Here is a 27,538-nt window from a genome sequence, read left to right as displayed (position 1 = left end):
GTGAAAGGGTCATTCGACCCCCAAAGGGGTCGCGACCCACAGGTTGAGAACCGCTGCACTCATGGAAGTGGCTCCCCATTTAAAATTCCTGGTTTTCGCCCTGGCCAGTGTGGCTCAGTTGGTTGGGCGTCATCCATGCACTAGAGCAAGCATGTCAAACTCAAAGGCTAACACGGGCCAAATAAACGAGGCATGCGGCCCCCGGGCCGAGAGTTTGACATGCGTGCACTAGAGCAGCGGTTCTCAACCTGTGGGTCGCGACCCCTTTGGTGGTCGAACGACCCTTTCACAGGGGTCGCCTAAGACCATCCTGCATATCAGATATTTACGTTATGATTCATAACAGTAGCAACATTACAGTTATGAAGTAGCAACGAAAATAATTTTATGGTTGGGTCACAACATGAGGAACTGTATTTAAAGGGCCAGAAGGTTGAGAACCACTGCACTAGAGGGTCACAGGTTCAATCCCTGGTCAGGGCATGTGTGAGAGGCAACTGGGTGATGTTCCTCTCTCACATCAATGTTCCTCTCTCACTCTCTCTCTCTCCCTTTCTTTCTAAACCCAAATCAATTTTAAAAATTACTGGTTTTCTGTACCACCAATCACAATTTCTGTCTAGGTACTAGATAGCATACCCTCAAACAAATTACAAAATGACATCATAGCCCAAAATAAAAACTTTTTTTTTTTTTGCGCATTATGCTTTCTCCTTTGACCCCTACACCGTTACATAAGACAACTCCTCAATTTAACAAATACCCCAAGAGTCCTATGGCAGGCAGTTAGGGTCCTGGGGTCCCAGGCTGCACTGCCCTGCACGTCAGGGCCCGGGGCCAATCCCTGAGCCTTGTTGAGCCGCCATGTCCTCATTCACAAAATGTGGAATCTGGACTGCGTTCTGCCCGGTCACGTCGAGGGCCGTTGGGAGAAACAGAGGAGCATAGGTTTCCCTGGCTTTTCACGCCTTCTCTTGTCCGAATTCCATTGCCCACCCGGGAAGCACGGAAGACGGGCTTTCTCGCCAACTTGCAGGTCAAAGAGCGAGGCCAGGAAAGGAAACCACCCAGTGTTTGTCAAGGACCAGCTACAGTCACGGCCATTTGTCTCACTTAGTGGCGCGTAAGTGACTTGCCCACGGTCACGTGGCTGGTCCCTCGAGCTAGGAGGTTTTTAAGGTGCTAGAACACATGTAGTGGTGGCATAATTTGAAGCCAGAGAAGTGACTTCTGTAGCCCTGATGTAAGATGACAGGAATCTATATTCCTGAGGGAGCAGGAAGAGATGACTTTGGAGACGTTATAGAATAAGAACCACGGACTGGATGCCGGGATAGAAGGCTGAATGGGGTTGGGTGTGGGTACAAGAACGGTGGGTGGTTTTGAGCCTACGAGACAGTTATGGCCCCATAGTCCTTGTCCCTCCTTCGTTGATAAAAGAACCCAGGAGTGAGCAATGGGTAACAACAATAAAGACTTACATTTTTTCCAAGCATGTGGATGCCCAATGAATGTAAACGGAAACAACGTGTGTTACTCTCAGGAAATGTCTTCAAAGAAAAAGAGCACACCGTATTTTGTCCCGTCCGCCTTCCTTCCGGCTAGAAGGTAGATGGAATGGCTGGAGCTCCAGCAGCCTCACTGAACTATGAAGGAGAAGCCAGGTGCCCAGGCCGCAGGGCAACGAGGGTGAAGAGACCTGGGCTCCTGAGGCTGTGGGGCTCCATACCTGCCTTGGACGGACCCTATTCCAGTCTTTGTTTGCGTAACAAAGAAACTTGTTTTGTTTAAGCTACTGCTATTCTGGGTTTCCTGTCACTTGCAGCCAAAAAAAACCCCAAATACTAACTGATAAAATTCCTGAGAAAAAGAAGACAAAAACAGAGAAGCAGAGAGAAATTAGGGGCCGCATGATGAGGATGAGCATAGACTTGGTGCATGGGGTATTCCGTGCACGAGAACAGCTCAGCCTGGCACGAGGCTGCGTCTGAGAATCTACACGGCCACCACCCGTCTTCTGAGACACCTTTGCCTCTTGCCTCTGCAGCAATGGCCTCCTGACTCATCCTCCTCATCGCTTTCTGACTCACTTCCAACTGCTTCTCCACAAAGACGCCGGGTGGTAACCTCTGCCCTCTACCTGCTGCCCTCACATGCCGTCCATCGTACCCTCCTCTAGTGAGTCCACACCGGGCTCTTCATCCGCGCGGGGTCTCTGGACGCGCCGCCCCCTCTTCCCGGAAAGCCTTCCTTCTCTGTCTGTGAAAGGCTCAGTCCGTCTTATCCTTCGAGTCTCAGCCGAAACATAACCTCTCTAGATAGACCTTCCAAGCAGGTCCCAGGTGCGTAAGATCCCTCTCCGACCCCAGACTTTTTTTTTTTTTTTAATATATTTTATTGATTTTTTTTTTACAGAGAGGAAGGGAGAGAGATAGAGAGTTAGAAACATCGATGAGAGAGAAACATCGATCAGCTGCCTCCTGCACACCTCCTACTGGGGATGTGCCCGCAACCAAGGTACATGCCCTTGACCGGAATCGAACCTGGGACCTTTCAGTCCGCAGGCCGATGCTCTATCCACGGAGCCAGACCGGTTTCGGCCCCAGACTTTTTTAAAAAAAACTCGTTTGCAACCATGGTTTTGAACTCCTTCACACGTTTGAAATTACACATTCATTTGTTTCTTGACTTAGCGGTCTTCCCGGGTAGACCCTAAGCCCCACGAGGAAAAAACAAACCTGTAGTTTATTCTCGGACGCGTATTTAATTCCTAACAATATTGGCTGGCAAACAGTAGGGCTTAATAACTATTAATAACGCTATTATTAGTTAGCAAGCTATTCATAACTGAGCACTACATCCCAGGGAAGAGGCCTGGCTCAACATTTCGGCTGCGGTGTGGTGTGGATGCGTTCTCTGGGGCAGGCGTGACGAAGGGAAGTGGCAGAGGATGCCCAGCTGAAGGAAGCAGATGCTGGTGGCACAGAAGGTGATGGGGAGGGACCGGCCGGAGACGGATCCTGGGGAGCTGGGGAGGCCACCTCAATACCCGGTGCTCAGGCAGGCCCTGCTGAAGATCTGCAAGGGCTGATAACCACTGCTTTCAGCAGCAGGAAAACTAAGGCAGAGAAATGACCCCCCACCCCACATCCCCCCGCCACCCAGGCCAGAACCCCTGCCCTTGCTAAAGCTGGGAGCAGGACACGAGTCTCTTGACACTCAGAGTTCACTCTGTTCCCCACTTGGCTTAAAACCCGTCTGTCCTTAATTCAGCCGTGGCTCCTGTGGGTGGTGGGTCATGTGGAGTTGGGGTGCCAGTCACCCCCCTCGGGGCTCTGGCTACGCAGGCTCTTTGCAGTCCTAGTGAGGAAAACTGAACAATAGAGCATGTGGCTGTAGCATGAGGGCTGGCAAAGAGCCTAACCCAACCAGAGCTGGGCCCTGGGCCTTGGTCCCCAGCTCCCAGGCCATTATGCCTGTTCTGGGAGAACCGTTACCTTCCTGTGGGTCCCGGACCCCTCCGGGGGCCCCTTACCCTTCCTGTGGGCCGCTCTCCTTCCCGCATTAAAAGGAGAACAATGCTGAGAACATGGGAAGTTGCCTAACACTTGGGCACTGTGTCCACTCTGTGTGACACTGATGGCCAGGGAGGCGGGTGGGCAGGGTGATGGAGTCTGACAGGGTCCTGTGAGGACCTGTGGAAGGATTAGAGACCATTCGTTTGGAGACGCAAGACCTGTTCTCAAACTTTGAGAGACCTTCCATGGAAGAGGGAGCACCAGCCTGCTTCACTGGGCGCTCACCGCACGCCAAGTGCTTCACCCCGTGCTGAGGACTTTCCGTGAATGATCCCATTTCCCGATGTCCTGAGGCCAGCTGGCCCAAGGTCACCTGCTAGTGAGAGCATGGGGAGACCCCACGTCCATACCCGCCTAGATGGTAATGGCTAACCCACCAGCCCATGTGGTGTCCCCTCGGATGTGGGGGTGGCAGCGCCTATCAGACCTGTCTCCCCAGGTCTGGACCAGCCTGGGGGGCTCTGTTAGCAGGCTGCTCCCATGAACCTCTTGGGAGAACGAAATGACCAGGTGTGCTAGGGCTGGTAGGTTCCCAGGGCCACCAATCTCAAACCACCAGGGAACTATGGTTGTGCCTAAACTCCTGGGCAGTGCACAGAGCGGGGTAGTAGGCATCTAGGCAGAGGGGAGTGTGTGTGTGTGTGGGGGGGTACTCAATGAGGTGCCATTTGGAGTATAGCATACTCTCGCCCATACTGCCTCTCCGCCAAGTCCCAGATGAAGGAGTTGGGACTTAATGGAAGGAGAAAAGCTGGTGAAAAAATCCTTCCGTGGCTGGGCTGTGAGAGGCAGGGCGGTGGAGGGAGCAGGGCGGTGGAGGGAGCCCAGCGAGACAGCCTAGGCCACGGAACACGCGAGAAGGCCTGTGGGGGAGGGTCCAGTCCCTTGCGGGCAGATGCCTGCCCTGGAGGTGCAGGGCACAGCGGGATCACCTGGTGCAAACAAAACAACCCAGAGCTGACATCATATGGATTTCCTGCCTTGACCAATGTCCACCCATAAATAGATGTGGCTGGTGTGGCGACAGGAAGCCCTTCCTTTTCCTCACCTTCGCTCTCTCCCAGGACCCCCACCCTCGTAGGACTGTGGCACTGCCTCCTCCCAGTGGTGCAGCCCTTTCGACTGGTCCCACGGGATGAGAAGTCAGTCCAGGTCACCTCTCTCTCTCCCTCTCTCTCTCCCTCTCTCTCCCGCCTACTCCCTTCCAGATGCCCTTAGGCATCCAGGGTAAGAGACAATCAACTTCTCTGCGGTCCATCCAGCTGGCACTTAGCTGTGTGCGACTGGACCGTGGCAGCATGGGAAGATGGCCACCCAGCCATTGCTATAGGGCAGGGGTCCTCAAACTTTTTAAACAGGGGGCCAGTTCACTGTCCCTCAGACCGTTGGAGGGCCGGACTATAGTTTAAAAAAACACTATGAACAAATTCCTGTGCACACTGCACATATCTTATTTTGAAGTAAAAAAACAAAACGGGAACAAATACAATATTTGTATTTGCATGTGGCCCACGGGCCATAGTTTGAGGACCCCTGCTGTAGGGCTTGCTTCTCCCGGGGACCCCTGGTGGGGAAGGCTGGACACCCTCCCCAGCGGGAGGAAGAACCGGCACTTGGCACCGGGCGCTTAGCTGCATCTCCCGAAGGCCAAGATCCCGGGAGCAGAAAGCACTGCTGGCCACGTCCCAGCAGGCAGAGTGGGGAGAAACCCAAGGTTTAATGTCAGACAGACGGGAGTGACCTGGGACTGACCTGACTGGGAAATGGGGCGGTTTCGCAGTGCAATATGGAGTTCCTTTGGCACGACACTGTCCCACACGTAGTGTTTCCGAATGATAACTTTACAGAGGTGTTCCTCATATTCCCAATTCCTGATTCTCCTAAGAGGTGTCATTCATTCATTAAAATATAGCCCTGGCCGGTGTTGCTAAGTGGTTAGAGCGTCGGCCCACATGCCGCAGGGTATGGGGTTGGAGTCCCTGTCAAGGGCATCTATCTGGGTTGGGGAAGCAACCAATCTCTCTCTCCCCCCATCTCCCTCTCCCTCTCTCTCTCTCCTTCTCCCTCTCTTTCTGTCTCCCTCCCTTCCACTCTTTTTTAAAAAGCAAAGAAAAAATTATCCTCAGGTGAGGGATAATAATAATAATAATAATAAAATTAATGTGTTATTCATTAATATACAAACGAAGAAACTTGTCACAAATGAATAGTTTCCATGGCTTTGAGTGTCAATGAGCACAAAAATTACTGCAAATGAGAAAGAGGAAAGAATTGTTGGGATCAGAAAGAACAGAGACAGAGAACGTAGGCTGTGAGGGCGCAGGGGTGGGAGCGTGGAAACCTGCACAAGAGGAGAGACCGGGAGGCTGCTGGGGCCTGGAGCAGAGCGGCTCACAGGATGGAACTTGGACTCCCTGCGGCTGGCCCTGCCCCAGGACCACCCCCTCCTTTGCCCCCTGACGGTGGGGGGGCCTCCCCCAGCCCCGCACCAGCCGCCTCTCGGCCTTGGCTGTGTGGAAAGCCCGTGGGACACACGGTTTCTCCTGACCAACCGACCACGGGGCCACCAGAGCCAGGCCGGCCCAGAATCGGCGCTGAAGAGCTGACGGAGCCGGGCCTCCAGCTCCCTTCCACCTGCAGAGTGCCGACAGCCTGGACGCTGGTCCTCCCACAAAGGTCCTGGGGCCACCAGGGCTCCAAGCGACACGCGGCTGGGGGTGCTCCCTCCCTACGCTCACTCTCCTGTCCTCTAAGGCCACACCGGCTGCTAGGACCTTTCATTGCGCTCTTCGGAGAGAATTATTTGTAAAAACAACTGTGCCATTGCACATTCCTTTCCAAGCCCTGTTGATACCAAACATGAGTCCCTGGGGAAGACGGAAAGAGGGGCTTTGTGGGGGGAGAAAATAACCAATGCCACCCCTTCCCATTCACAAACAAACCAAACAAACACAGAAAACTAGTCCCGCATTGTCACCGCAGAAAACACAGTACAATGTAACCAAAAAACCACACGCAACACCCCACAGAGAAAACAACTTAATATTTACAGTTATTTTCCAAGCACTTTCTACGCATGTTATAATGTCTGCCTATTTTCCATTGATAACATCCTGCATAATACTATTTCGTATGCTCCTTTTTCAAATATCACATCACTGTCTTCCTACCTTATTCTAGTCTTCAAAAGGCTGCTTTTTTAAAAAAAACAAAACTGTTGCCTAACTACCCATCGCACGGATCTGCTATAATTCCTTTAACCATTTAAACCCTGGATAGTCACTAGGTCTCTGATTTTCCGCTGCCGGAGACGGCATCACGCTGGAGAATCTGGACAGAAATCGATGATTGCCTTCGAATAGCTTCCTGGGAGAATCACTGGGTTAGAGTCACAGACTCGTACGGGCCAGCATGGCTACGGTGAAGTGTTTTCCAGGCAGGTGGTGCCAGATTTCCCTCCTGCCAACTATGGGAGAACCCCCCCGCCCCCCGACACCACCACCATCATAACAACCTTTTAAGCACTGAGTTATATTGACTGACATTTTTGTCAATTCCAGAGGAGAAAAGGCCACCCTCCTTGCAGTTTTTACTTGCGCTTCTTTGATTAGTGAGGCTAAATATATGTTTCATTTTTTGTTGTTGTTGTTGTTGCTAAGCTTCACCTGAAGATAATTTTTCCATTGATTTTCAGAGAGAGTGGAAGGGAGGTGGGGAGAGAAACCTCAATCTGAGAGATTGGTCGCTTCCTGCACGGAGCCCGTACCAGGCCGGGGACAAACCTGCAACTGAGGTACCTGCCCTTGACCAGGAATCGAACCAGAGACCCTTCAGTACCCAGGCTGAGGCTCTAACCACTGAGCACACTGGCCAGGATTCGTTTTATGGCCTTTTTGTGTTTCTTCCTTTGTGGTTGTCTATTTTTAGCCTTTTTTTTTTTTTCCTGAGAAGCTGAGTTTTTCTGATTGGTGTCTAAGACAGCTTTGTGTAATAGGGATGTTTACCTCTTGTCATGTTTGCAGCAAATATTTTTCCTAGTGTAACATCTACTTTTTAAATAAGTTTATATTTCTGGACGGAAACCTAAAATTGTATATATGATGTTATCAAATACACCAGGCTTTTCCTCCAGGTTCTTTCTCTTCTGACATGTTATGCTTACCAATTCTTACCCGTCTCAGAATTGATTAAATATTCACTTTGTTTTCTAGAGCTTGCTCATAGTTCTTCTTTTATATCTGACTCCAACGGGAATTTATTTTGGTGGCTGGTGAGAGATGGGGTTCTAATTTGATTTTTTTAATCCAGATATCCTACCTCCCCATTAACATTTACTGAATAATCTATTGCTTCCTAATTGGTTTTCTTTCTCATATGTTGGGTTCTTACATACTAGGGTTTATTTCAGAGTTTTCCATTAGGTTTCATTGATCTGCATTGATCTGCCATTACTGATTTTCCAGTAGTGCCACAGGGACTTCATTACTTGAGTTTTATAACACATTTTAATATCAAGTAGAGAAAGTTCTCTTTGGTGTTCTCTTAAAAAAAAAAGTTAAGCGCCCTGGCTGGTGTGTCTCAGTTGGTTGAGCATCGTCCCATGCACTGAGAGGTCACCAGCTTGATGCCCAGTCAGAGCACATGCCTGGGTTTCGGACTCTGTCCCCAGTGGGGGGTGTGCAGGAGGCGGCCAATCAGTTTCCATCTCTCCCTTCCTCTTTCTCTAAAATCAATAAAAACATATTTTAAGAAAAAAAAGTGCTATTCCCCCTTAAAATTTCTAATACTGTTTGTGTTTCCTTTTTTCCTTGATTAGATTTATTAGACATCAGTGTGGTTTAGATTTATAAATTCTGTTTTTAAATCCATTAATTCCTGTCTTTGTGTTATAAACTTAATCTGCTCTCCTAAAGTTTGTTTAGTTCTTTAATGAATTCAATTTATTGTCATGCTTTTTTTTTTTTTTAACTGAAAAACTTTAAGGATATTTTTCATCTGAATACAACTTTGGTCACACCCTGAGTTTTGACATACAGAGTTGTCATTGTAATCTTTTTTTTTTTCTTTCTAGATACATTTTTATTGATTTCAGAGAGAAAGGGAGAGGGACCGAGAGATAGAAGCATCAATAATGAGAGAGAATCACTGATCTGCTGCCTCCTGCACGCCCCCTACTGGGGATCAAGAGGCCAAGATTCAGGCACATACCCTGACTGGGAATCAACCCAATGGAACCTTGACCTTTGGTTCCATTGAGCCACACCAGTTGGGCTCCTTGTAATCTTTTTTTTTAATATATTTTATTGATTTTTTTACAGAGAGGAAGGGAGAGGGATAGAGAGTGAGAAACATCGATGAGAGAGAAACATCGATCAGCTGCCTCCTGCACATGTCCCACTGGGGATGTGCCTGCAACCAAGGTACATGCCCTTGACCGGAATCGAACCTGACGCTCTATCCACTGAGCCAAACCGGTGCTGGCTCCTTGTAATCTTTTAAATAGTAGTTTGAATAATTCTCTTTTGACCAAGTTGTAATTGAGGAGATTGCTTTAAAAAAATTCCCCCAGAGGTTTTTTTTTTTTTAGTTGGAGTTTTATGGCCTTGTAGTTAGAGAATATATCTGAATTTTTTTTCTTCTGATGTTTTGAAATGTGTGGCTAAGCAGTTAACTGACTTTTGTCTGTGTTCCATGGGCGCTTAAAAAGGAGATGCATTATTTGTTTATAGGCCACAAAGTTCAATATTTATCAGTTAATTAAGACATTTTATAATTCAGATTCTCAACCTCCTTATTTATTCTTACATAAAAGTTTGAAGTTTTACTGTTTAGGTTTTTTATTTCTATTAAAATGGTTCCTTTGGATCATTTAATGGTTTTTGCTTTGAATTCACCTTGATTTAAAACGATGATTTCTACTCAGTTGCCCTGACCTAATAAATCTTTGGTATTCATTTATTTTTCTTGGTTCTTCCATTTAGGGTACCTCTTTGGTAAACAGCATGAAATTAAATTTTGCCTTTAAGTCCTCTTTAAGTGAGAGGCATTGTCTTCTAACAGGGGAGGAGAACTCAATTTTGTTGATTGTTATAAATGTTAAGTTTGGTTTTCTCTCATTGTTTCATGCATTCCGTTTTTAAATTCTTCCTTCCTACTGCCTTCATTTTGCTGTCTGATGTTTGTGTGTCTCAGCCAGCGACGTGGAAAGTACACATTCTCGGGGAAGATAAAAGCGAGGCTTTCAGGCAGGGTGCTGGGGCCTCCGGTCTGCCGCACCCTGGCTCTGTGGCCCAAAGTACGTTGCTTAACCTCTCGGTGCCTCAGTTTCCCCGCATGTGGAATGGAGACCATACTAACCCCTGCACCTCACAGAGCTGTGGTATGGATTAAGTGAAATAATACCTGGCTGGTGCTATTGTTATCAATATTGTTATACTTTAAAAATTCTATCTGTGGTTACCTTTAGGTTTAAAAGTGATTTAAATAATACTGCTCTAATTATTACAATCTAGGGATAAGGCTATTTAAATTCTCTTCTGCCTAAGATGATGACTTTAGCATGCTTCTACTAATCCTTTCTAACCTTCTCTCTCAACTTTTTAATTAGAGGGTTTGCAACCCCCATGTCTCCTGGGACTTAGGGTTCCTGAGGAAAAGTCTGCATTGTGTTGCCTGCGTGCTTCTAGATCGCTTAACCTTATGATTCAGTAAATTTTCCAGCGCCACCACCCCCACCCCATTCTAACTGGAAAACGGAAAGCCTTTCTGATCTGCCTGATCTTAACCTCCCCACTACCCCTCCGCTGGCCACTTCTTTTGGAAAAGTTTTCTTCGTGCATGTTCTTGATGATGCTTTTATCCAAATTATTCTGGTTTCTTCCTCCAAAACTAACTCTAATTCTTGGATTTGGTCTTAATTCTATAGCCTTCAGTTCGGTGCCATTCACCCTCTTCTCTCATGTCTTTGTTCTTGTCTTCTACATTCAGAGAGAACTTTGGAGTTGGTCCTCCACATCCTTAACAATTCAGTGCCCCCCGGTTGTGGGTTTTCTTTCTGCTAAAACAATTTCAGTTTTCTGGAACCCTGTGCTTGTGTGAGACAGACACGTTCTCCTTTCCCATCTCCCCACCCCTCTCCATCACAGAGCCCACATCTGCTTGCACCCTGTGAGGGATGCCCACCAATCTGTGAGGTTGCTTTTTGTTCCTCATAATTACACATTCTCCTGCATCTCCAGGATTATTTCCCTCTTTGCTAACGCTGCAGGTCTGTTTCAAAGGCCTCCTTAGGATCCCCTCCCCTCATGTCCTCTCTCCCTTCCTCACTTTCCTCCCACCCCCTGCGGTGAAATTCGTCTTTGAATTACAGTGATCGGTCCAGGGCTGGCACTGGGCCGCAGGATTGCCTGAGGCAGCTCCTCTGCCCTACAGGGTGCGGACTTCTTCCTCTAACTAGAGGCAGGGGTTCTGGGTCTAGCAGGCTTCGTCCAATGTGGCAGGATACAGTCCTCATGAACGAGGCCTCTGACCCTACAAACCAGTAGTTTACGACCTTTAAACTCGTAGATTCCTACTGGGCACATTTTTTGAGCACGCACTCTCCTCCTGCTACATGTATGTTCATCCTCAATGACACCCACGTATTACTGCATATTAAAATATTAGCAGTGCTGATTTTTTAGATAAAAATAACTATAACTAGAAGTTCTGATCATTTCTCCCCCTTCTGGGTTCCCCGCCTGTGGTCCACATTGGAGGTCGTGCCTCAAATACAAGAGGCCATGAGAAACTAAAGTCTTCAGCCCTGGTTCTCGGGACTCCTCTCACAAGCCCTACTTGGGGGCTCACCCCCCCCCCCATGCTGTGTGCTTCATCCTGTAGATGGTCTCCCTACCGCTTCCTGGGAGCTGAAGGCCCTGCTGGGGGGGGGGGGGCGGGTTGTGGGAGGAGGGAGACTCTTGCTCCCTGCCTTCTGGTTGGTGCAGAGCTGAGTGTCTGAGATGGAGGCAGAAGCGAGTGGAAGGAAACCTCTTTTCATCTCCCTTATGAGGGGGGTGGCTCTATTTTAATGAGAGAAAGAATGGGCCACGGATTGTTCTTCTCCCGTTCTAGGGGCCAGGTCTCCAGACTCACACTTCTCATTATAATGCAAATATCCAGAAAAAGATGAAAATTCATAACCTCATCACCAGAGACCTGGTGACAGGCCAGAGATCCGGAGACAGCCCATGTGTACAACCTCAAGCCTCAGCGGGGAGCAGTCCACAGTGGGGGGCCCGTTCAAGAGGCTGGCAGGCCATTTACAAAACGGGGCTCAGCCCACTTCATCGGCGTCCGGGAGGCCCTGCTGCGCCTCTGGGAGATAAACACACACCTGGGAGCTGGCGGGCCTCTCCCCGGGGCGCCGCCTGGAAGGTCGCTGCCCCCACCTGCCGCCTGGGGACCCTCCGAGCTGTGGAAGGTCCCTCCACCAGCCAGGCTGCTGGGCGTGTGACAGTGTTTAATGAGGAGGTTCCTCAGATGGGCTCTCGGCGGCCGGGGGGAGGCGGGCAGGCGGCCAGGAGAATCCCAGAGGGCCACGACGGTCAGGCCACGGAAGCCATGATGTAATGCCTCACTGGGGTCCAAGCAAAACAAGCCTGCTGCTGTCGGTGCCTTCCCAGCCGCCGGCTGCTGCCCTCCCAACCGCGGGCGGCCGGTTCTGGGTGATTACCAAGTCCCCTCCCTTCCTGGAAGGAGGAAATGCGAAAAACCTCTATCGTCACATCAGAGCCGGCCCCAGACATGAGAAATGTCTTTCAAAAGGCGTCTCGCTGAAGCGGGGTCTCCATAGCAACTTCAGAAGAGTGTGTGTTCAACCAGGCGGCAGGCTGAGGGAAGCCCCGGGGACTGGGAACCGGCCCTGCTCCGTCCAGGTGCCGGCGGGAGTTGTCCTAGCACCGCGATGGCGAACCTATGACACGCGTGTCAGAGGTGACACGCGAACTCATTCTTTCGGTTGATTTTTCTTTGTTAAATGGCATTTAAATATATAAAATAAATATCAAAAATATAAGTCTTTGTTTTACTATGGTTGCAAAGATCAAAAAATTTCTCTATGTGACACAGCACCAGAGTTAAGTTAGGGTTTTTCAAAATGCTGACACGCCGAGCTCAAAAGGTTCGCCATCACTGTCCTAGAACCTGTCATGTTGCGACGTGACCTTGGGCAAGTCACTGACCTTCTCTGAAGTCTAAGGTGACAGAACCTTCATCAGATCAGGCTGACGGATCAAGGGCATGCTGCCCACCTGACCCTCCCACCCCAGTCCAATGCGCGGGTCCCCCAGAGCAGCCCCTCATCCCGTCTCTGTCCGGTCTCGGGTGGGTGAGCTCCTGTCTCCAGGCTCCTGCCCATCTTGCTTATTATCTGACGCTGGGAGACGACAATGGTCACGTAAGCTGGTTTCTAAAAGAACTCGCTTGGTCTCTTAAGACAGCGGTTCTCAACCTGTGGGTCACGACCCCTTTGGCGGTCGAACGACCCTTTCACAGGGGTCGCCTAAGACCATCCTGCATATCAGATATTGACATGACGATTCATAACAGTAGCAACATGACAATTGTGAAGTAGCAATGAAAATAATTTTATGGTTGGGTCACCACATGAGGAACTGTATTTAAAGGGCCAGAAGGTTGAGAACCACTGCTAAGAGAAGCAGTACAATTGTGTGCGCTGACGAATTAAGGGTGACTACCAGGATCCGTGCAAATGACACCAGAGGTTTGAGCAAGCCCCCCCCACAGAGCGAAACTAACCTCTCGAGTGAGCACATCTCCCTTTTATCTCAGGATCCTCATTTTAAAATAAGAACATTAGAGCCAGAGATGCAAAGTGACGTTCCAAGGGTCTTGCAACTACGTAGAAACAGGTTCTAACCCAGGTGTTCAGACGCCACATGCGAGATCAGGTGAAAATGAACATCCGGGGTCAGCCTGGAATGGGGAGGTGTCGCCGGGGGCCCCTTCTCTCCCACCAGCTGCCTCCCTGAGTCACTGCCCAACCACCAGCCTCCTTAAAACAATGTTTCCCAAACTGTGTTCCGCCAGCACAGGGCTTCTCACATGGTAAGGTGCTTACAGATCACCCGGGGAACGTGTTAAAATGCAAATTCCACTCAGTGGTCCTGAGCTCAGGCCTGAGATTCCGCATCCTAACAAGTTCCCAGGGCGGCAGCCGCGGCCACTGCTGGTCTGTGGCCCCACCTTTTGCGTAGTGAAGCGTCAACAGTGTCACCCGCTGAAAAGGGTTCCTGGGCAAATACTTTTGAGAAAATCAGGGCTCAACAAAATGGAACCCGTTTCATTGCTGCAGGACTTCTCAGAGCCTTCAACATGTGAGCACAGTTCATCTCCAACAGGAAGAGATGATTCAAAAGTTGCAGTGTTATACCCGAGAAAGGCTAACAGTGGGTGTCAGACGCGTCGATACACTTTGGTTTACAAAGCGGGAACAGAGAAGGAGTTATTGTACACATGCATTTCCCCCAGCTTACCTCGGCGGCAGTATTTCCACGGTGCAGTTCCTATTCGGCCTGGCTGGGCCCTCCCCACTTTCTCCTTGGAGGCGTGTGGGCAGGTGACCACCTCCTCCCTCAGGCATACACATCCTGCCCCCCCCCTCCTCCTCCCTCCCCTCCCCCAGGAGGGCTCTGTGCTCGGGAGACAGGGGCTGAGTGGAGAGCGCGACCCGCCGGAATACCTTTCACAGACGCGGACGGTCCAGGCCGCGATGATCCACAGCGAGATGCTGAACACCAGCAGCACGGTGCCCGGGCAGATGGTCATGAGCGTCTTCATGACGAAGCGCGTGTTGAAGTTGATCTTGTTGAGCGCCCCGATGCTGCGCGACGAGGCGTCCGTGAAGAGCTTGCTGTGCAGCAGCATGACGCGCGCGATCAGGTACAGGCGCAGGAACATGGGGATGGACAGGATGATGTCCACGTCGGCCTCCGCCCGCGAGGGCGTGTAGGAGAAGGCCAGGCGAGCCGTCCAGAAGAACTTGTACTCGCCGGGGATGGGGTGGATGGCGCACACCAGCATCTCCAGGCTGATGTAGAGGATGCGCTCGTAGGTCATGGCTATCCGCCAGTCATCCGCACCGTTGTCGATCACGAAGAGCTGTGGGAGCGGAGAGCCCGTTAGTGGTGGCCAAGAGTCACGGAGGGGAACTATGGGACCAACTGGCCAAGGGGTCGCCGTGGCTCTGGTGGCTCTAACTAGGAAGGTGCGATCTAGGAACAGGAGAGGGCACCCGACACAGCACGAGGCCTAGATTGCCCACCTCCTGCCCCAGTGGATGGCGGGTGGGTGTTCCCAGACACAGGTGTCCACCATCTGTGGAAACAGAAAGGACCTCATGGCTGCTCCCAGGGTTCCCGCTGCTCCTCACTGCCGCCAACAGGCCAAGCCAGGGCAGCGTAACTGCTGGACAAACCCTTCAAACACAAAATGAAAACCACCGACCCTCTCTATTATAAAGAATTGCACGAGGTTACTATGGTAACTGGGTTCACTCTGGGCAGGAACCGAAGCAAGGAGTCACAGATGCCTTGGAGTCCTGATGGGGAACGAGACTGTAAGCCATCAAGTTAAAGGGAGGATGCGTCATCTCTGCCCGACCTGACAGGAAGGTTCTGGATCAGGGTGGTGTGGCCACGGCCCCTCAGGCGCCTGCTTGGGTTTCGGTTTCCTGGTGCAATGTGGGCGGGGCAACGTGCAGAGTGGGGTTAGAGGCTGGTGAGCTGGACCGAGGGCTCACACTTCCAGATCAGCCGTGTGACCTTGGGTGGGGCACGGGGCTCCTCTGAGCCTGTTTCCACATCTCCATCACGGGACTATTGACCTTGACCCTGCTCACTCATGGGATTAGCAGGAGGATCCAATATCCCAGATTGCAAGAGGGAATGTGCTTTCCCAACGACGCTGAAAAGGAGAGGGATTATTAAACCGCTGCCCTGGGGACAATTCACAAACTGTGTGGAGGGGTGTTTCGGGTGGGGTTGGGGGTGTGAATGGCAGGTAGCCAGTGTGTGTTGCCGATTAAGAGCCTCTGCTCGGCGGGGCTCCCGTGCAGGGATTTGTGGGTCTGCAGGGTGGGCAGGATGTGCCAGAAGATTCTATTGCTGTCCCATAGGAGACCACCCTGTGCCTGTTCCCACCGGACCCTCGGAAGCCAAGCTCTCTAAGCAGATCAGATGACAGACACCCCGCCCTGCTGTGTCCCAACTCCGCATCCGGCTCCTTTCTTATGGATCACAAATCTCAGCTGTGACTGTACTCCTGTTCGCTCGGTTTTCGTCTGTCTCTCCCCCAGAGCAGGGGCTCTCGACCTGGCTGCATACGAGAACCACTTGGAGAACGTGTTTAAAACACCCATGCCCGGGTCGCCCAGACCAGGCAAGTCTGGATCTCGGCATCAGGCCCCGGCCTTGGGGTTTTTCCTAAAGCTCCCCAGCTGGTTCTGAAGTGTGACCTGGATGGGGGCTCACCAGTCACAGCTGAACTCGCAAAAGGACAGGGACTGTGTCTTCCTTGTTCCCCTGTGGTATCGCCAGTGCCCAGCCCAGATCTTAATACACAGGAGGTGTTCAGTGAATGCTTGTCTAGTGACTGAATAACTGCCACTTACGGTGTGTCTCCAGATGTCTACACTCCCTCTCTTGGGCTCCGTTTCCTCCTCTAAGGAATGAGGGATGGGTCTGAGGAGGTGTCTTCTGCTCTAAGGTGCCTATTTTTTTTTCCTCACCTGAGGGTATGCTTATTGATTTTAGAGAGAGGGGAGGGGGGAGGAGGAGGGAGGGGGGAAACAGAGAGAAAGAGAGAGAAACATCTATGTGAGGTACACACCCGATTGGAGATTGAACCCAAAACCTAGGTATGTGTCCTGACCAGGAATCGAACCGGCAACCTTTTGGTATACAGGATGACACTCCCACCAACTGAGCCACACGGGCCAGGGCCACAATTCTGTAGTCTTCGGCAGCCCGTCTGGCTTGGTGCCTCCCACATGAATGTTCTCAGGGTACATGCGTGCGCTCTACGGAGCCAGGACCCACGCCTGGCTCGTCTCACCTCTCCCCAGTGCCCGAGCCTGTGCCTGGCCCACAGTGGGCAGTGAGTAGAGTTCTAGTGAATAAAGTAGGAAATATGACTGTCATATAAAGAAAGCTCATCCCTAAGCCTATGACCAGTGAAGTCCCTGGCGACTCAGCTTACGCCATGGGAAGGACATCTTCCTCTTCCCAAAGAGGGGTCCCATCTGGATAAGCTGTCCCGCCTCAGCCTGAGGAAGCTCTGGAGTTCATCTAGAACCAGGATCTCGAGTAGCGCTGCACCGAGGAGTGAGGGGGCTGTGCAAGCAGCTCCAAGAAAGGGCTGTTCCCCTACATTTGGTCTCAGCCACCCTCCCAGCCCTGGTTCTACAGCAGCTGACTGTTTGCCCTGATGAGTTCTGGACGAGAGCCAAGATGAGGTGGACAGGATGTGGCATGTCCGGGCTGTCACGGAGCAGAAGCCCCAGAGGCCTGGGCCTGTTAAACAAGGTTCCTCCGGACCTGGCCTGGGTTTGCCCTTTGCGCTGGCTTCCCTGGGTGGGGAGGGAAAGCCACATTCTGCAGGTTTCTGAGCCTTCCTGCCTCCTGAGCCTAAAGCAGTGATTTCCCGCAGGGGGGTAAGGTCAGCCTGAAGATGCTTCGGTGCCAGGGCTCGTGGTCTCCTGCAAGCCCCACACTTTCCCCAGATAGTGCCCTACACAGAGCTGGCGCCAGACCCCATCCTCCTACCCCTTAGCTGAGAGCCCGTAGGGTTTCAGCCCACGAGTGGGAAGGAGATTGTATGTGATAGAGCAATTCCAAACCTGCCTCCAAGGAGCTTATAATTAGAAAGGAGAACCAACTCAATTCAGTTCAACTCCACTCAATAAAGACAATTAATAAGAACCAACTAGCCCTTGAAATTTGCTAAGAGAGTGCATCTTGTGTTCTCACACACAGCGAAGGTCATGACGTGAAGTGATGGATGTGTTCATGAACTTGATTGTGGTGACCCAGCACTTCACAAGGTATATGTATGTGAAATTATCACATGGCACACCTTAAATTTATACAGTTTCACTTGTCCATTAGACCTCAATAAGAAAGAGGCAAGTAGGTGAGGACCCTGTGGTGATATCAACATGAATCAGGCCCATCTCCCACGAATCAGCTCATAATTTCAGGTAGCTCCACTTGGGCCCATCAGACACACCTGATGGGTGTGGTGGCTCATCCGAGTGGCCACAGCGTCCTCCCATCGGTTTGTTGGCTTCTTCACATGTGACTTTGCCTCTCCTGGCAAGAGGTGCAGTGTATTGAATCTGAACTTGGTCGCATGCCTTGCTCTGGCCAATGGGACATCAGGACATGTGATGCAGCAGAGGTTTGAAAAGTGCCTCTGCAGGGGAGCTCACTGTAGACACGTGGCCCAGTTTCCAGCCAGGCCTGCGAGTGAGGCCGTCTTCCGCCAGCTGCGTGGCAGAGCGCACCTCGTGTGAGAACAACAGAACTGACCCACACCGTGAGCTAAATGACTATTGTTTTAGGCCATTAACTCTCAGGGTACTTTGTTATGTAACAAAATGAATGCATAACAGCACCGAGAAGTTGCTGGTTTGATTCCTGGTTAGTGTACACATCTGGATTTTGGGTCTGATTCCCGGTTTGGGAGTCTCTCTCTCTCTCTCTCTCTCTCTCTCTCTCTCTCTCTCTCTCAGCATGTTCTCAAGTGAGGATTAAAAAAATAGCAACAAACAAAACATGAATGCATACCAAAACCAGCTCATGCACTTACTTAGCACGTGTATTAGAAGAGTTGGGTGATTGTACCAACATTTCCCTTTTAACTTCTCATGCCTTAGCCTCTAGCCCAGGGGTGGGCAAACTTTTTGACTCGAGGGCCACAATGGGTTCTTAAACTGGACCGGAGGGCCGGAACAAAAGCATGGATGGAGTGTTTGTGTGAACTAATATAAATTCAAAGTAAACATCATTACATAAAAGGGTACGGTCTCTTTTTTTTTTTAGTTTTATTCATTTCAAACGGGCCGGATCCGGCCCACGGCTGCTCTAGAAGGAACTTCCACCTTCACCCTCCCACCCTCACACTGTTGACTAGTCAGGGCTGGTCGGTCTTTCTCCAGTAACTGGGTAACTAGAGGGGGAGGAGGTCAGGACCAACAGGCGTGCCAGCTGCCCCCACCCAGTGGCCACAGCCTTTTGAATATGAAAGGGTTTAAAAAGGTATTTTGCAGGCCATTGAGTGATTTTGCAAGCAAAGTGTTTCTCACGTGTGAGGAAGTCAGTTGGTGGATTGAACCAGGGAACAAAGGCACCACAGAATTGACTGAGTGTAGGGGAGAGAGAAACGGCAGGGACTCGAGGAACAGTGAATCTTGTTGAGAAATGTTGGGAGAAATTGATTAGCTGGCAGCTAGCAAAGAGGTCAGTTGTGGGCATTCCATCCTTGAATAGCTGACTAGAGGTATCAAAGAAAACAACTTCAGTTATTTAAGGATTCTCCAGAAACCCTGGAGTTATAGCTGTGGCACATGGGTGCATAACAGGTTCGTTCTCTCTCTCTCTCTCTCTCTCTCTCTCTCTCTCTCTCTCTCTCTCTCGTCTCCTGGGCCTTTCTATCTGCCAGGTCTGAATGCTTCCCTTTTAGCATTTCTCACAGCTCCCTGTGGGGGCCAACTCTGCAGGGCCACCTGCCCGGTCACCTCAAGACAGGTCAGTTCTAGTGGGATGTCCGGAGCCCACCGTGCGTTCACTTCAGGGCCCGGGACAGGCTGTCTTCACAGGGAGACAACTGTCCTGGCGCCTCCGGTGCCGACCTGACAGAGGGCTGAGCACCAGCCCCCGTGAGCCTGGCATTTTCCGTGGACGCACACAGGACCCCGCCTCGCTTCTCTCCTTTCTTGGTAAATGAGTTTGGAGTTGACGTGTTGGATTCACTCGTTGCCCCCATTCCATTTTGCAAGCCCGTGGCCTTTCAGGTTCTTTATTTAAGCAATTTCTTTAATTAACATGTTCTCGGCTATTAGGAGAGATCCTGCTTAGACAATGTGGCCAATCTGAAAAACTTTCATTCTGGTGCAACGACGGATTTTTTTTTTAAATTACAGGAGAGAACATGGAAAGGGCCTTTTGTGTTCTCTATTGTTCCCTCTGTGTGAGAGAAAAACTCCAGGGAACATTTCCATCGTTAGTATATATATGTCTGTATGTATGCAGAAAAAATCAAAAGGAAAAAAATTAAAGATTTTCTTGAAATCCAGTAACAATATATTTATTTTTTCAAACTCCCTGGAGCACATATTCTGCATGTACACGATTACTACAGAGGTTTCCATGGAAACGACATCAAAAGTCCTGTAATACCTAATTAGGTTTCCCTGAGGACAAGAGCTGATTGCCAGTGATGAAGTGAACTCCTGGGTTTGCAGTAATGGTTCACATAAAATTTCCAGTCAGCAAATGCACCTGGAACTAGCTGGAAAAAAGGAGGAGGGGGGAGGGCCAAAGGTAGAAAAAGGTCCCTCTAAGGGAGGCCAGCAAGTAAGTGGGCTGTCACCAAAAAGATTATGATTCCACCTTAAGACTCAGAGGCCTGGGATCCATGCTAGCCAGCTCTGTGACTTCCTAAACACGCTTTTATTTTTAATATATTTTTATTGCTTTCAGAGAGGATGGGAGAGAGAGAGAGAAATAGAAACATCAGTGATGCGAGAGAGTCATTGATCGATTGCCTCCTGCCCGCCACACGCTAGGGATCGAGCCCGCAACCCGGGAATCGAACCGTGACCTCTTGGTTCATAGGTTGACCCTCAACCACTGAGCCACGCCAGCAGGGCAGCTCTGTGACTTTCTAAGAAGAAATCCTCGCCATCTGACACTGCTGGGATTCACTGAGCCAGATGGCGCTTGGCCATGTGTCATGTCCCACGGTGGCTCCTGGGCCTGGCCAGGCCGGGTCTCCTGCGTGCCCCTGGCAGAGTTCACCTGTGGCCCCCTGTAGTGTGAGGAGAACCCGCGGGGACTCTTGAGTCTGGAGTTTGTTTGGGATAGCCAGAGACCGGTGGTGACCCCAAACCTTCCCTGTCCCCAGTTCTTAGGGAATGGAAGCCGAGCTATGGCATTTGAGGAAGCCAGTGTGTTCCTCGCACATAACAAGCATTTCTTGATCCCTGACCACGGCACCCCTGGGGACAGAGCCTTCTGCCTCTGACCCTCTCGCTCTCTCTTCTTAGAAGGCCACAGTCCTGTCAGGTGAGGCCACTCTAGTGATGTCCTTGAATCTTACTGACCTCCTGCAGATCCTTTCTCCACATATGGCCCATGCGGGTTAGCGTTTCAACATATGAATTTGGGGACACACAATTCAATCCAGAGTAGAGTCCTCATGTGTCAAAATTACCCCAAAGCCCAGCTACAGGCCAAGCCAGGCGATTTGGCACATACTGTCCCACTGAAACCTTAAAACCTTCCATAAGGAAGTGATATTCTATCCATTTTCCAAATGAAGAAACGAACATGCAGAGAGCGTAGATCCACTTCCCAGGGCCCTGCAGCATCCAATGAGCTCCCAGGCCCCAGGTCCTCTCATCTGCTGGGGACGAGCCAGTTTGGACTTTACTTGGTTTTATTCTTTAAAAAAAACCCCTCAAGCTCACTCTTCAAAATGCTCCTGTTTCACTGACCACAGAACCAACATCTAAGTAAGTAGGCTGGGTCTGCGCCGCACAGGGGTTAGCAATCCAGACCGGTCTGTGTGTGGAGCGAAGGCAGCTGCTTTCACATCCACAGACAGAGGATCCCGGTATCATCCTTCCCAACCTCCGCGTCCCACGCCCTCGGGGTAGATCGGGTGGTGGAGTTCCCACCGGGGAAGGAACCGTCTTTGCTTAGGAGCCACCTACATACCGGAGCGTATTTGCTAAGAAGATTCCTTTTGGGTGACGTTGGGGTCGGGCCAGAGGAGACCAACACGGGGCTCCATTGATCTGCCCCAGAAATGAACAGGGACATTGGAGGCTGGGGACTGCGAAGGGGGAATGGCCGAGGAGCACCTGGGGCCAGTCCCGAGACAGGAGGCAGGATGGGGTCCACTTAGAAGCAGCAGAATAGTCATGCAACTTTCAAGAACAAGAGTATGAGAAGTTCAACGCCCTGCTGTTTATCGTGCCATCAGCAACGTCGCCGCTTCCCCTTGCTCTCAACCCACAGAAAGTCCCCTAACCCAAAGGCCTGGATCATGGTTCCCATGGGGATGAAGGGACCAGGAGGTGAATGGTGCCCATAGAGGTCACTACGTGCAGAACGGAACTGGAGAATTCAGCAGGAGCAAGAGTTTGCCAGCTCATCAGAGAAGCTGCCGAGAGAGAAATGGACGTTCCCAAGAGCTCCCAGAGGCCTGTGGAGAGACTCGGGCCCCTCCCTGTGGGTGAGAGTTCACGCCCAATTCTATTGGAAGCAGTAGTGTCAACGGTGACACTATCCAACACTTGGGGTATAGTGGCCACACCCCGGTATCGAAATATGCCCCACCCCATCCATCTTCCACTCTGCTACTAAAATGCCAACCAAACCATGTTACTTCCCTTCTCAGAGCCGTTCCGTGGCTCCCAGAGCATTCAGATCCAGTCCAACCTCTTCATTGTACTTGGCAAAAGGGCCTTTTCCTGAACAGCCCCATCCACCACCCCGACCGCAACCCGGCACCTCATTACAGCCAAACCTAGTTACTCCTGATCCCTGAACTCCGGTCCACTGGAGTGTGTACAAGCTGTTCTCTCTTCTCAACTTCTTCGCGAGGGAGCCCCTCATTCTTGAAGATCCAGACCAAGCATCTTCTTTTCACACCTCTTAGCTGGCCTCTTCCCAACCCCAGACAGGGTGAAGTGTCTCCTTGGGGATCCCCTGTCCCTGAGCCATCACCGAGCCAATCCTCACACAGCAGCTGGATGGCCAGAAGGTCTGGAGCTCGACCCCCAATTTCAGGGGAGGAGGGGAGGGCGCAGGTGACCTCTCCATCAGACACGAGGGAGTGCAGCTTCACAGGCTACCAGGCCCTGTGCTGTGTGCTTTGCAGGTATCGTCTCATTTAGTCTTAATCGGGGCTCTGAGGGGGGTATTATTATTATACCCATTATACAGATGGAGAGACTGAGCCTCAAAGAGATGAAGTAATTTGCTAAAGGCCATACAATTAATCAGGGGCAGGCTCTAAAGCAGTGGTTCTCAACCTTCTGGCCCTTTAAATACAGTTCCTCATGTTGTGACCCAACCATAAAATTATTTTCGTTGCTACTTCATAACTGTAACGTTGCTACTGTTATGAATCGTAATGTAAGTATCTGATATGCAGGATGGTCTTAGGCGACCCCTGTGAAAGGGTCGTTCGACCACCAAAGGAGCCGCGACCCACAGGTTGAGAACCGCTGCTCTGAAGCCAGGGAAGACGGGTGTCAAAGTCCACAGTCTTGGCCACTGTGTGCTGGTCCCAGGCTGTGCGAGGTGGTTTGCCCACCTCAGGCTGGGCCAGTGGGCGCTTCTGGGCCTCCGTGCCGTGGCAGGTCGGGCGGGTCTGGGCACCTGCGAAGTCTTGGGGGAGAAGGACCGTTTTCTCACCAGGACGTGTCTGGTAAGTTTTGATTTCGTTTTGACGTGATGGATCCTGCTGACTGCTTGTGGGGTAACAGTGTGATCCCTGGGGCTGCCGGGCCCCTGACCCGCTGTAACTCCGGCCTGTTTGCCACTGCAGAGGGGTTCTTGAACTCTGGCTCAGAGGGCATTTTGGCAACCGAACATAAGGTGGATTCTGGATCTCGTAAAAACTGGGGTGCTGAAGGACCAGGTCCGGACCAGGTGTCAGGGGTGGGTGGGGGCTGTTTGCTTGTCCCCCAGCTGACTAAAGTGCCCTTCAGCTCATGCTCAAGGACCAGCTGACACCCCCGGAGGAGTCCCCGGCCCCCGGCGGAGGCGGCCCTGCAAACAGCGATGTCAGCCCACTGGTTGTTCCCACTGCGGCTCGGTCCACAGCGCCTTCCTCTACATGAACCTCCTACTGCTGCTTCCCCTGCTTTATCGATGAGCGACGTCCCCAACGCTGCACAGCAAGTGAGTGGTGGTGGCGGGATTGGAACCCAGAGTCCTCCCCACTCCCGGCTGAAAGGCCTGCCCACCTGCTTGTGGGTGCCCAGTGCCGGGCGCCCACACGACCGCGGGGCTCTTTGAAGAAACGGGCCGCCCAATTGCATGCGTACATGGTGGCAAATAGTCTGACAACAAGTTAAGGTGACAAAACGACATCGGTGTGACTGTAAAGAAAAACGCTTCCATTGTTCGCCATTTCTATAGTCCTCCCGAGGCGACGCGGTCTTTTGCAGCGCGGGCACAAGACAGAGAAAGAGACCAAAGAGTCCCCGAAGGGAACTGCTAATAAGAACGGCTCAGAATCAAAGAAAGCAAAGCACGCCAACCTGGGAGCAGCCTGAATACGCGTCAACGGGAAGACAGTTGACTACGGAATGGGCCTCATACTGTGGAACATTATTGGCTGTTTTTTTAAAATGAAGTGGATCTGTTTGTATTGACTTAGAAAATGTTCATGGTCTATATTAAGTGAAAAGAGAGAACTGCAGTGTAATTGGTATAGTGTGATTCCTCTTTTAAAACAAAACAAACACCATCGTATTTTTAAAGTCCCTATATATGGACATACAGGTTCGCATGTTTGTGTGTAGAGACAGACACACACACACACACACACACACACACACACACACGAAAGGTGGTGAAGCCTTCTGGCTAGCCACGAACTGGGTAATGCCGGAACCTCTGGGGACGTGGGGGTGGGAATCAGGGAAACTATTGATTAGCTCTCTTCTGAAACATCAGAACACATCTCTGTGTTAAAACAAGCCCGTATTGCTTTTGTAATTTTGAAAAACCCAATAAAGTATTTTTTTTCCAAGAGGATTGTCCTGGGGAAAGCCGCTATGGAACGTAACTGGGGTGTTTTAAGCGCAGCCGTTCTTGGAGGAACAATGATCTCCTGGGTCCTCTGCCCGCCCTGTAATGTTCTACGCGGAGCTCCCCAGCCCCCGGGGGGCGCCACCTGGGGATTTTGTGAGCACAGCCCGCTGGATGACGTTAATTGCTGGGCTCATCTCACAAGGCTCCCCCCACCCCCCACCCCCAACCACCTCCCACCACCAAGGCCCATTTCATTACCTGTTCCCTAGCCCTTCTGAAATAGAGTTTGAATGCAAGAAAACTGAACAAAAACACTAATTTCAAGGCCCACCTCGCGTGCACATTTACACGGCAGGCGCCGAAAGCCACGCTCATCACTGGGACTTGGCCTCCGCACGCCCTGTGCAGTGCCAGACGGAGATTAGGATGCAAGTTTCTGCCCACCTGGGAGTTAGAAGTCAGGAGAAGTAAACAGAGACAAGGCCGTGAAAGTGACCAGCTTGGCAACGAAGAGCAGAGAAAGGATGGCGGCGACTTGTAATTCAGGGTCCTGTGACACTGCATGGTGGGTGCCCACCCCTGGTCCGGCACTGCCTCCTCCCCACTTGAGGGCCGTGCTCCCTCCCTCCTCTGGCCACACCTCTCCCCATGGAGCCAGGAGCCCTGTCCACCCTCCACCTTGTAATCCATCCTTCAAATACCCAGGACCCCCAATTGCCTATCTGAGCCTGCTTCCCAAGGCTCCACCGACTCTTCCCCAATCTGTCCCGCAATAGGCAGACCATGGCTGCTTGGAGCTGTAGCCTTAAGCCTGGAGGTGGCCAAGGTGCAGCTGGGGGAGGGGTTGGCTAGACCTTGGGCCTGGGGGCTGAGGAGTCCACAAGAGTCTGAGCCAGGGCAGGAACGGAGGGGCAGGCTAGGGGCTGAGAGATGGGGGCTCGGGTGCCTCCATCTGAGGCTGGCCCAGGCCTGAAGGTATGGGGGGGGGGTCTGTCCCCCATCCTTTGACTGCCTGGCACATGTGTATACAGCAGCAGCAGCTATATTTTCTCAACGGTTCCAAGGTCAGACAAAGAAAACGCTGATATTCCTGCTCAGATAGCCTGTCTACCTTCCTCCCCTTCTATGCAGCCCGGGGCCCCCAGGCTCGCGCTGAAGGGACTTCCGCTGAACACAGTCTCGCAGGAAGCGCCATAACACGGGGGCCCAGGTCACTGTTTGGGAAATGTCTTGATGAGATGCCGCCGGCTCAGTCACGTGCTAAAGGTTCTGAGAATTCCTAAAGGCAAGGAAACCAGTCAGCTCTGAAATGTAATTTCTCCAACTTCTCTGACCATGACTGTGGTTTTGGAGTAGCAGCTGTTAATGTTGTAAGGGAAACGGGGGAGCAGAGTGTGGGGCATTCACCGTGACAGACGCCGGAGCTCAGCCGTCGGCATCTGTGCTTTATGAGGACCGAGCCGTCGTCCTGAAAGGCACCAGCCACTCAATGGGCTCTGCTGAGCATCCCGAAGCCATCAAACCGGCAGTGTCCGCCGGCACGGTCCCTTCGCCTCCTGTGGGCCAGGCGCAGCCACGTGGCGCGTAGGGGCATCTTACTGAACGAGTAGACAGTACTTCCCAGCATTATGCTCAGTGCTTTACCAACATCGACTCCCTTAATCCTCCGAACAGCGCTGTGGGGTGGGTCTTAGTATCTCCCCCATTTAACGATGAAGACATTGAGGCAGGAGGAGGTTAAGTGACTTGCCCAAGGCCACACAGCTGGGAAGTGGTAAAGCCAGGCAGTCTGGCTCCAGAGTCCATGGGTATTAGTTCCCTATCGCTGCTGTAACAAATTAGCACAAAATTAGTAACTTAAAAAAAATACAAATGTATTCTCTTCCAGTTCTGGAGGCCACAAGTCTGACATCAGTCGGACTATATCAAGGTTGTCAGGAGGGCTGACTTTTGGGGACCCCAGTGGGGGGAGGAGGGGTTAGTTTCTTTCTCTTTTCCAGCCTCTAGAGGCGCCTGCATTCCTAGTGTCCCAGCCCTTCCTCCCATCACTCCAACCTCTGGCTTCATTTGTCACATCTCCTATTTCCTCTTCTGTGGCCAAATCTCCCTTTGATTTGACACCTGTGATTGCATTGGGGACCCACCGGGAAAATCCAGGGACTGGACCACATCGGCAAAGGTCCTTTGGCCATAGAAGGCAACCGCCACAGATTTCGGGGGTTGGGGCCTGGATAGTTTGGAGGCCATTTTTCACCCACTCACACCACGCTTTTGATCATTGTGCTGTTAGTTTAACGTTCCCAACAGTTCTGGGAGGAGGCGGTCATTCTCCCTGCCTTCCAGATGGAGAGACTGGGCTCCAAAGTCACACGAGCAACCAAGGGCCGTGCAGGTGATAAGCAGCCCCGCTGGGAGAGCCATGGGGACCTCCTCCTGCCCTCAGCGCCCGAGGCCAGAGGGGGCCCAGGACAGGAGCGGCCTCGGGCCGTCGGAAGCAGGTGCTGCCTCTGTCCCCCGCAAGCCCACACCCCGGGGCGTCCTGATCCCACGGAAAACCTCCTGGGAGCTATGGATTGGCCTTCCCCAGAACAAGATCTGTGTAGGCACCACATTTGGCAGGTGGTTTCGGGGAGGTGACGGGCCCCAGGTTACAAGCGCTCGCTTTAGAAAGCAGGATCCCAAAGAGGTGCGTGCACACCCGTGTTCATAGCAACACTGCTCACAACAGCCGGAAGGCGGAAGTAACCCTCGTGTCTGTCAGTGGGTGGACGGGTAAGTAAACTGTGGTGTACACCCACAGTGGACTATTATTCGGCCTTGAAAAGGGAAAAAAAATTCTGACACATGCTCTAACCTTGTGTGATGCAAAGTAAAATGAGCCAGTTACTAAAACGTCAAATACTGTAT

The 27,538-nt window shown here is 51.4% G+C and overlaps 1 protein-coding gene across 3 annotated transcripts in view; it reads right to left on the bottom strand.

Moving 5' to 3' along the window:
• Positions 1-27,538, bottom strand: part of KCNN3 (potassium calcium-activated channel subfamily N member 3) — a 133,945-nt gene that overhangs the window by 37,264 nt on the left and 69,143 nt on the right. For 2 of the 3 annotated variants that reach the window (XM_006095090.3, XM_006095088.3), the window contains exon 3: positions 14,320-14,738. In XM_006095090.3, the coding sequence (XP_006095152.1) occupies positions 14,320-14,738 (419 nt within the window). Of the gene's footprint in view, positions 1-4,085; positions 4,100-14,319; positions 14,739-27,538 lie in introns of all 3 variants that reach the window. The other variant, XM_023759292.1, reaches the window with a different exon arrangement.

The sequence above is a fragment of the Myotis lucifugus genome, unplaced genomic scaffold (assembly GCF_000147115.1).
Source record: "Myotis lucifugus unplaced genomic scaffold, Myoluc2.0 scaffold_151, whole genome shotgun sequence".
NCBI lineage: Eukaryota > Metazoa > Chordata > Mammalia > Chiroptera > Vespertilionidae > Myotis > Myotis lucifugus.
The sequence above is the reverse complement of the archived record's forward strand: the minus strand, read 5'-3'. Positions and strand labels throughout refer to the sequence as shown.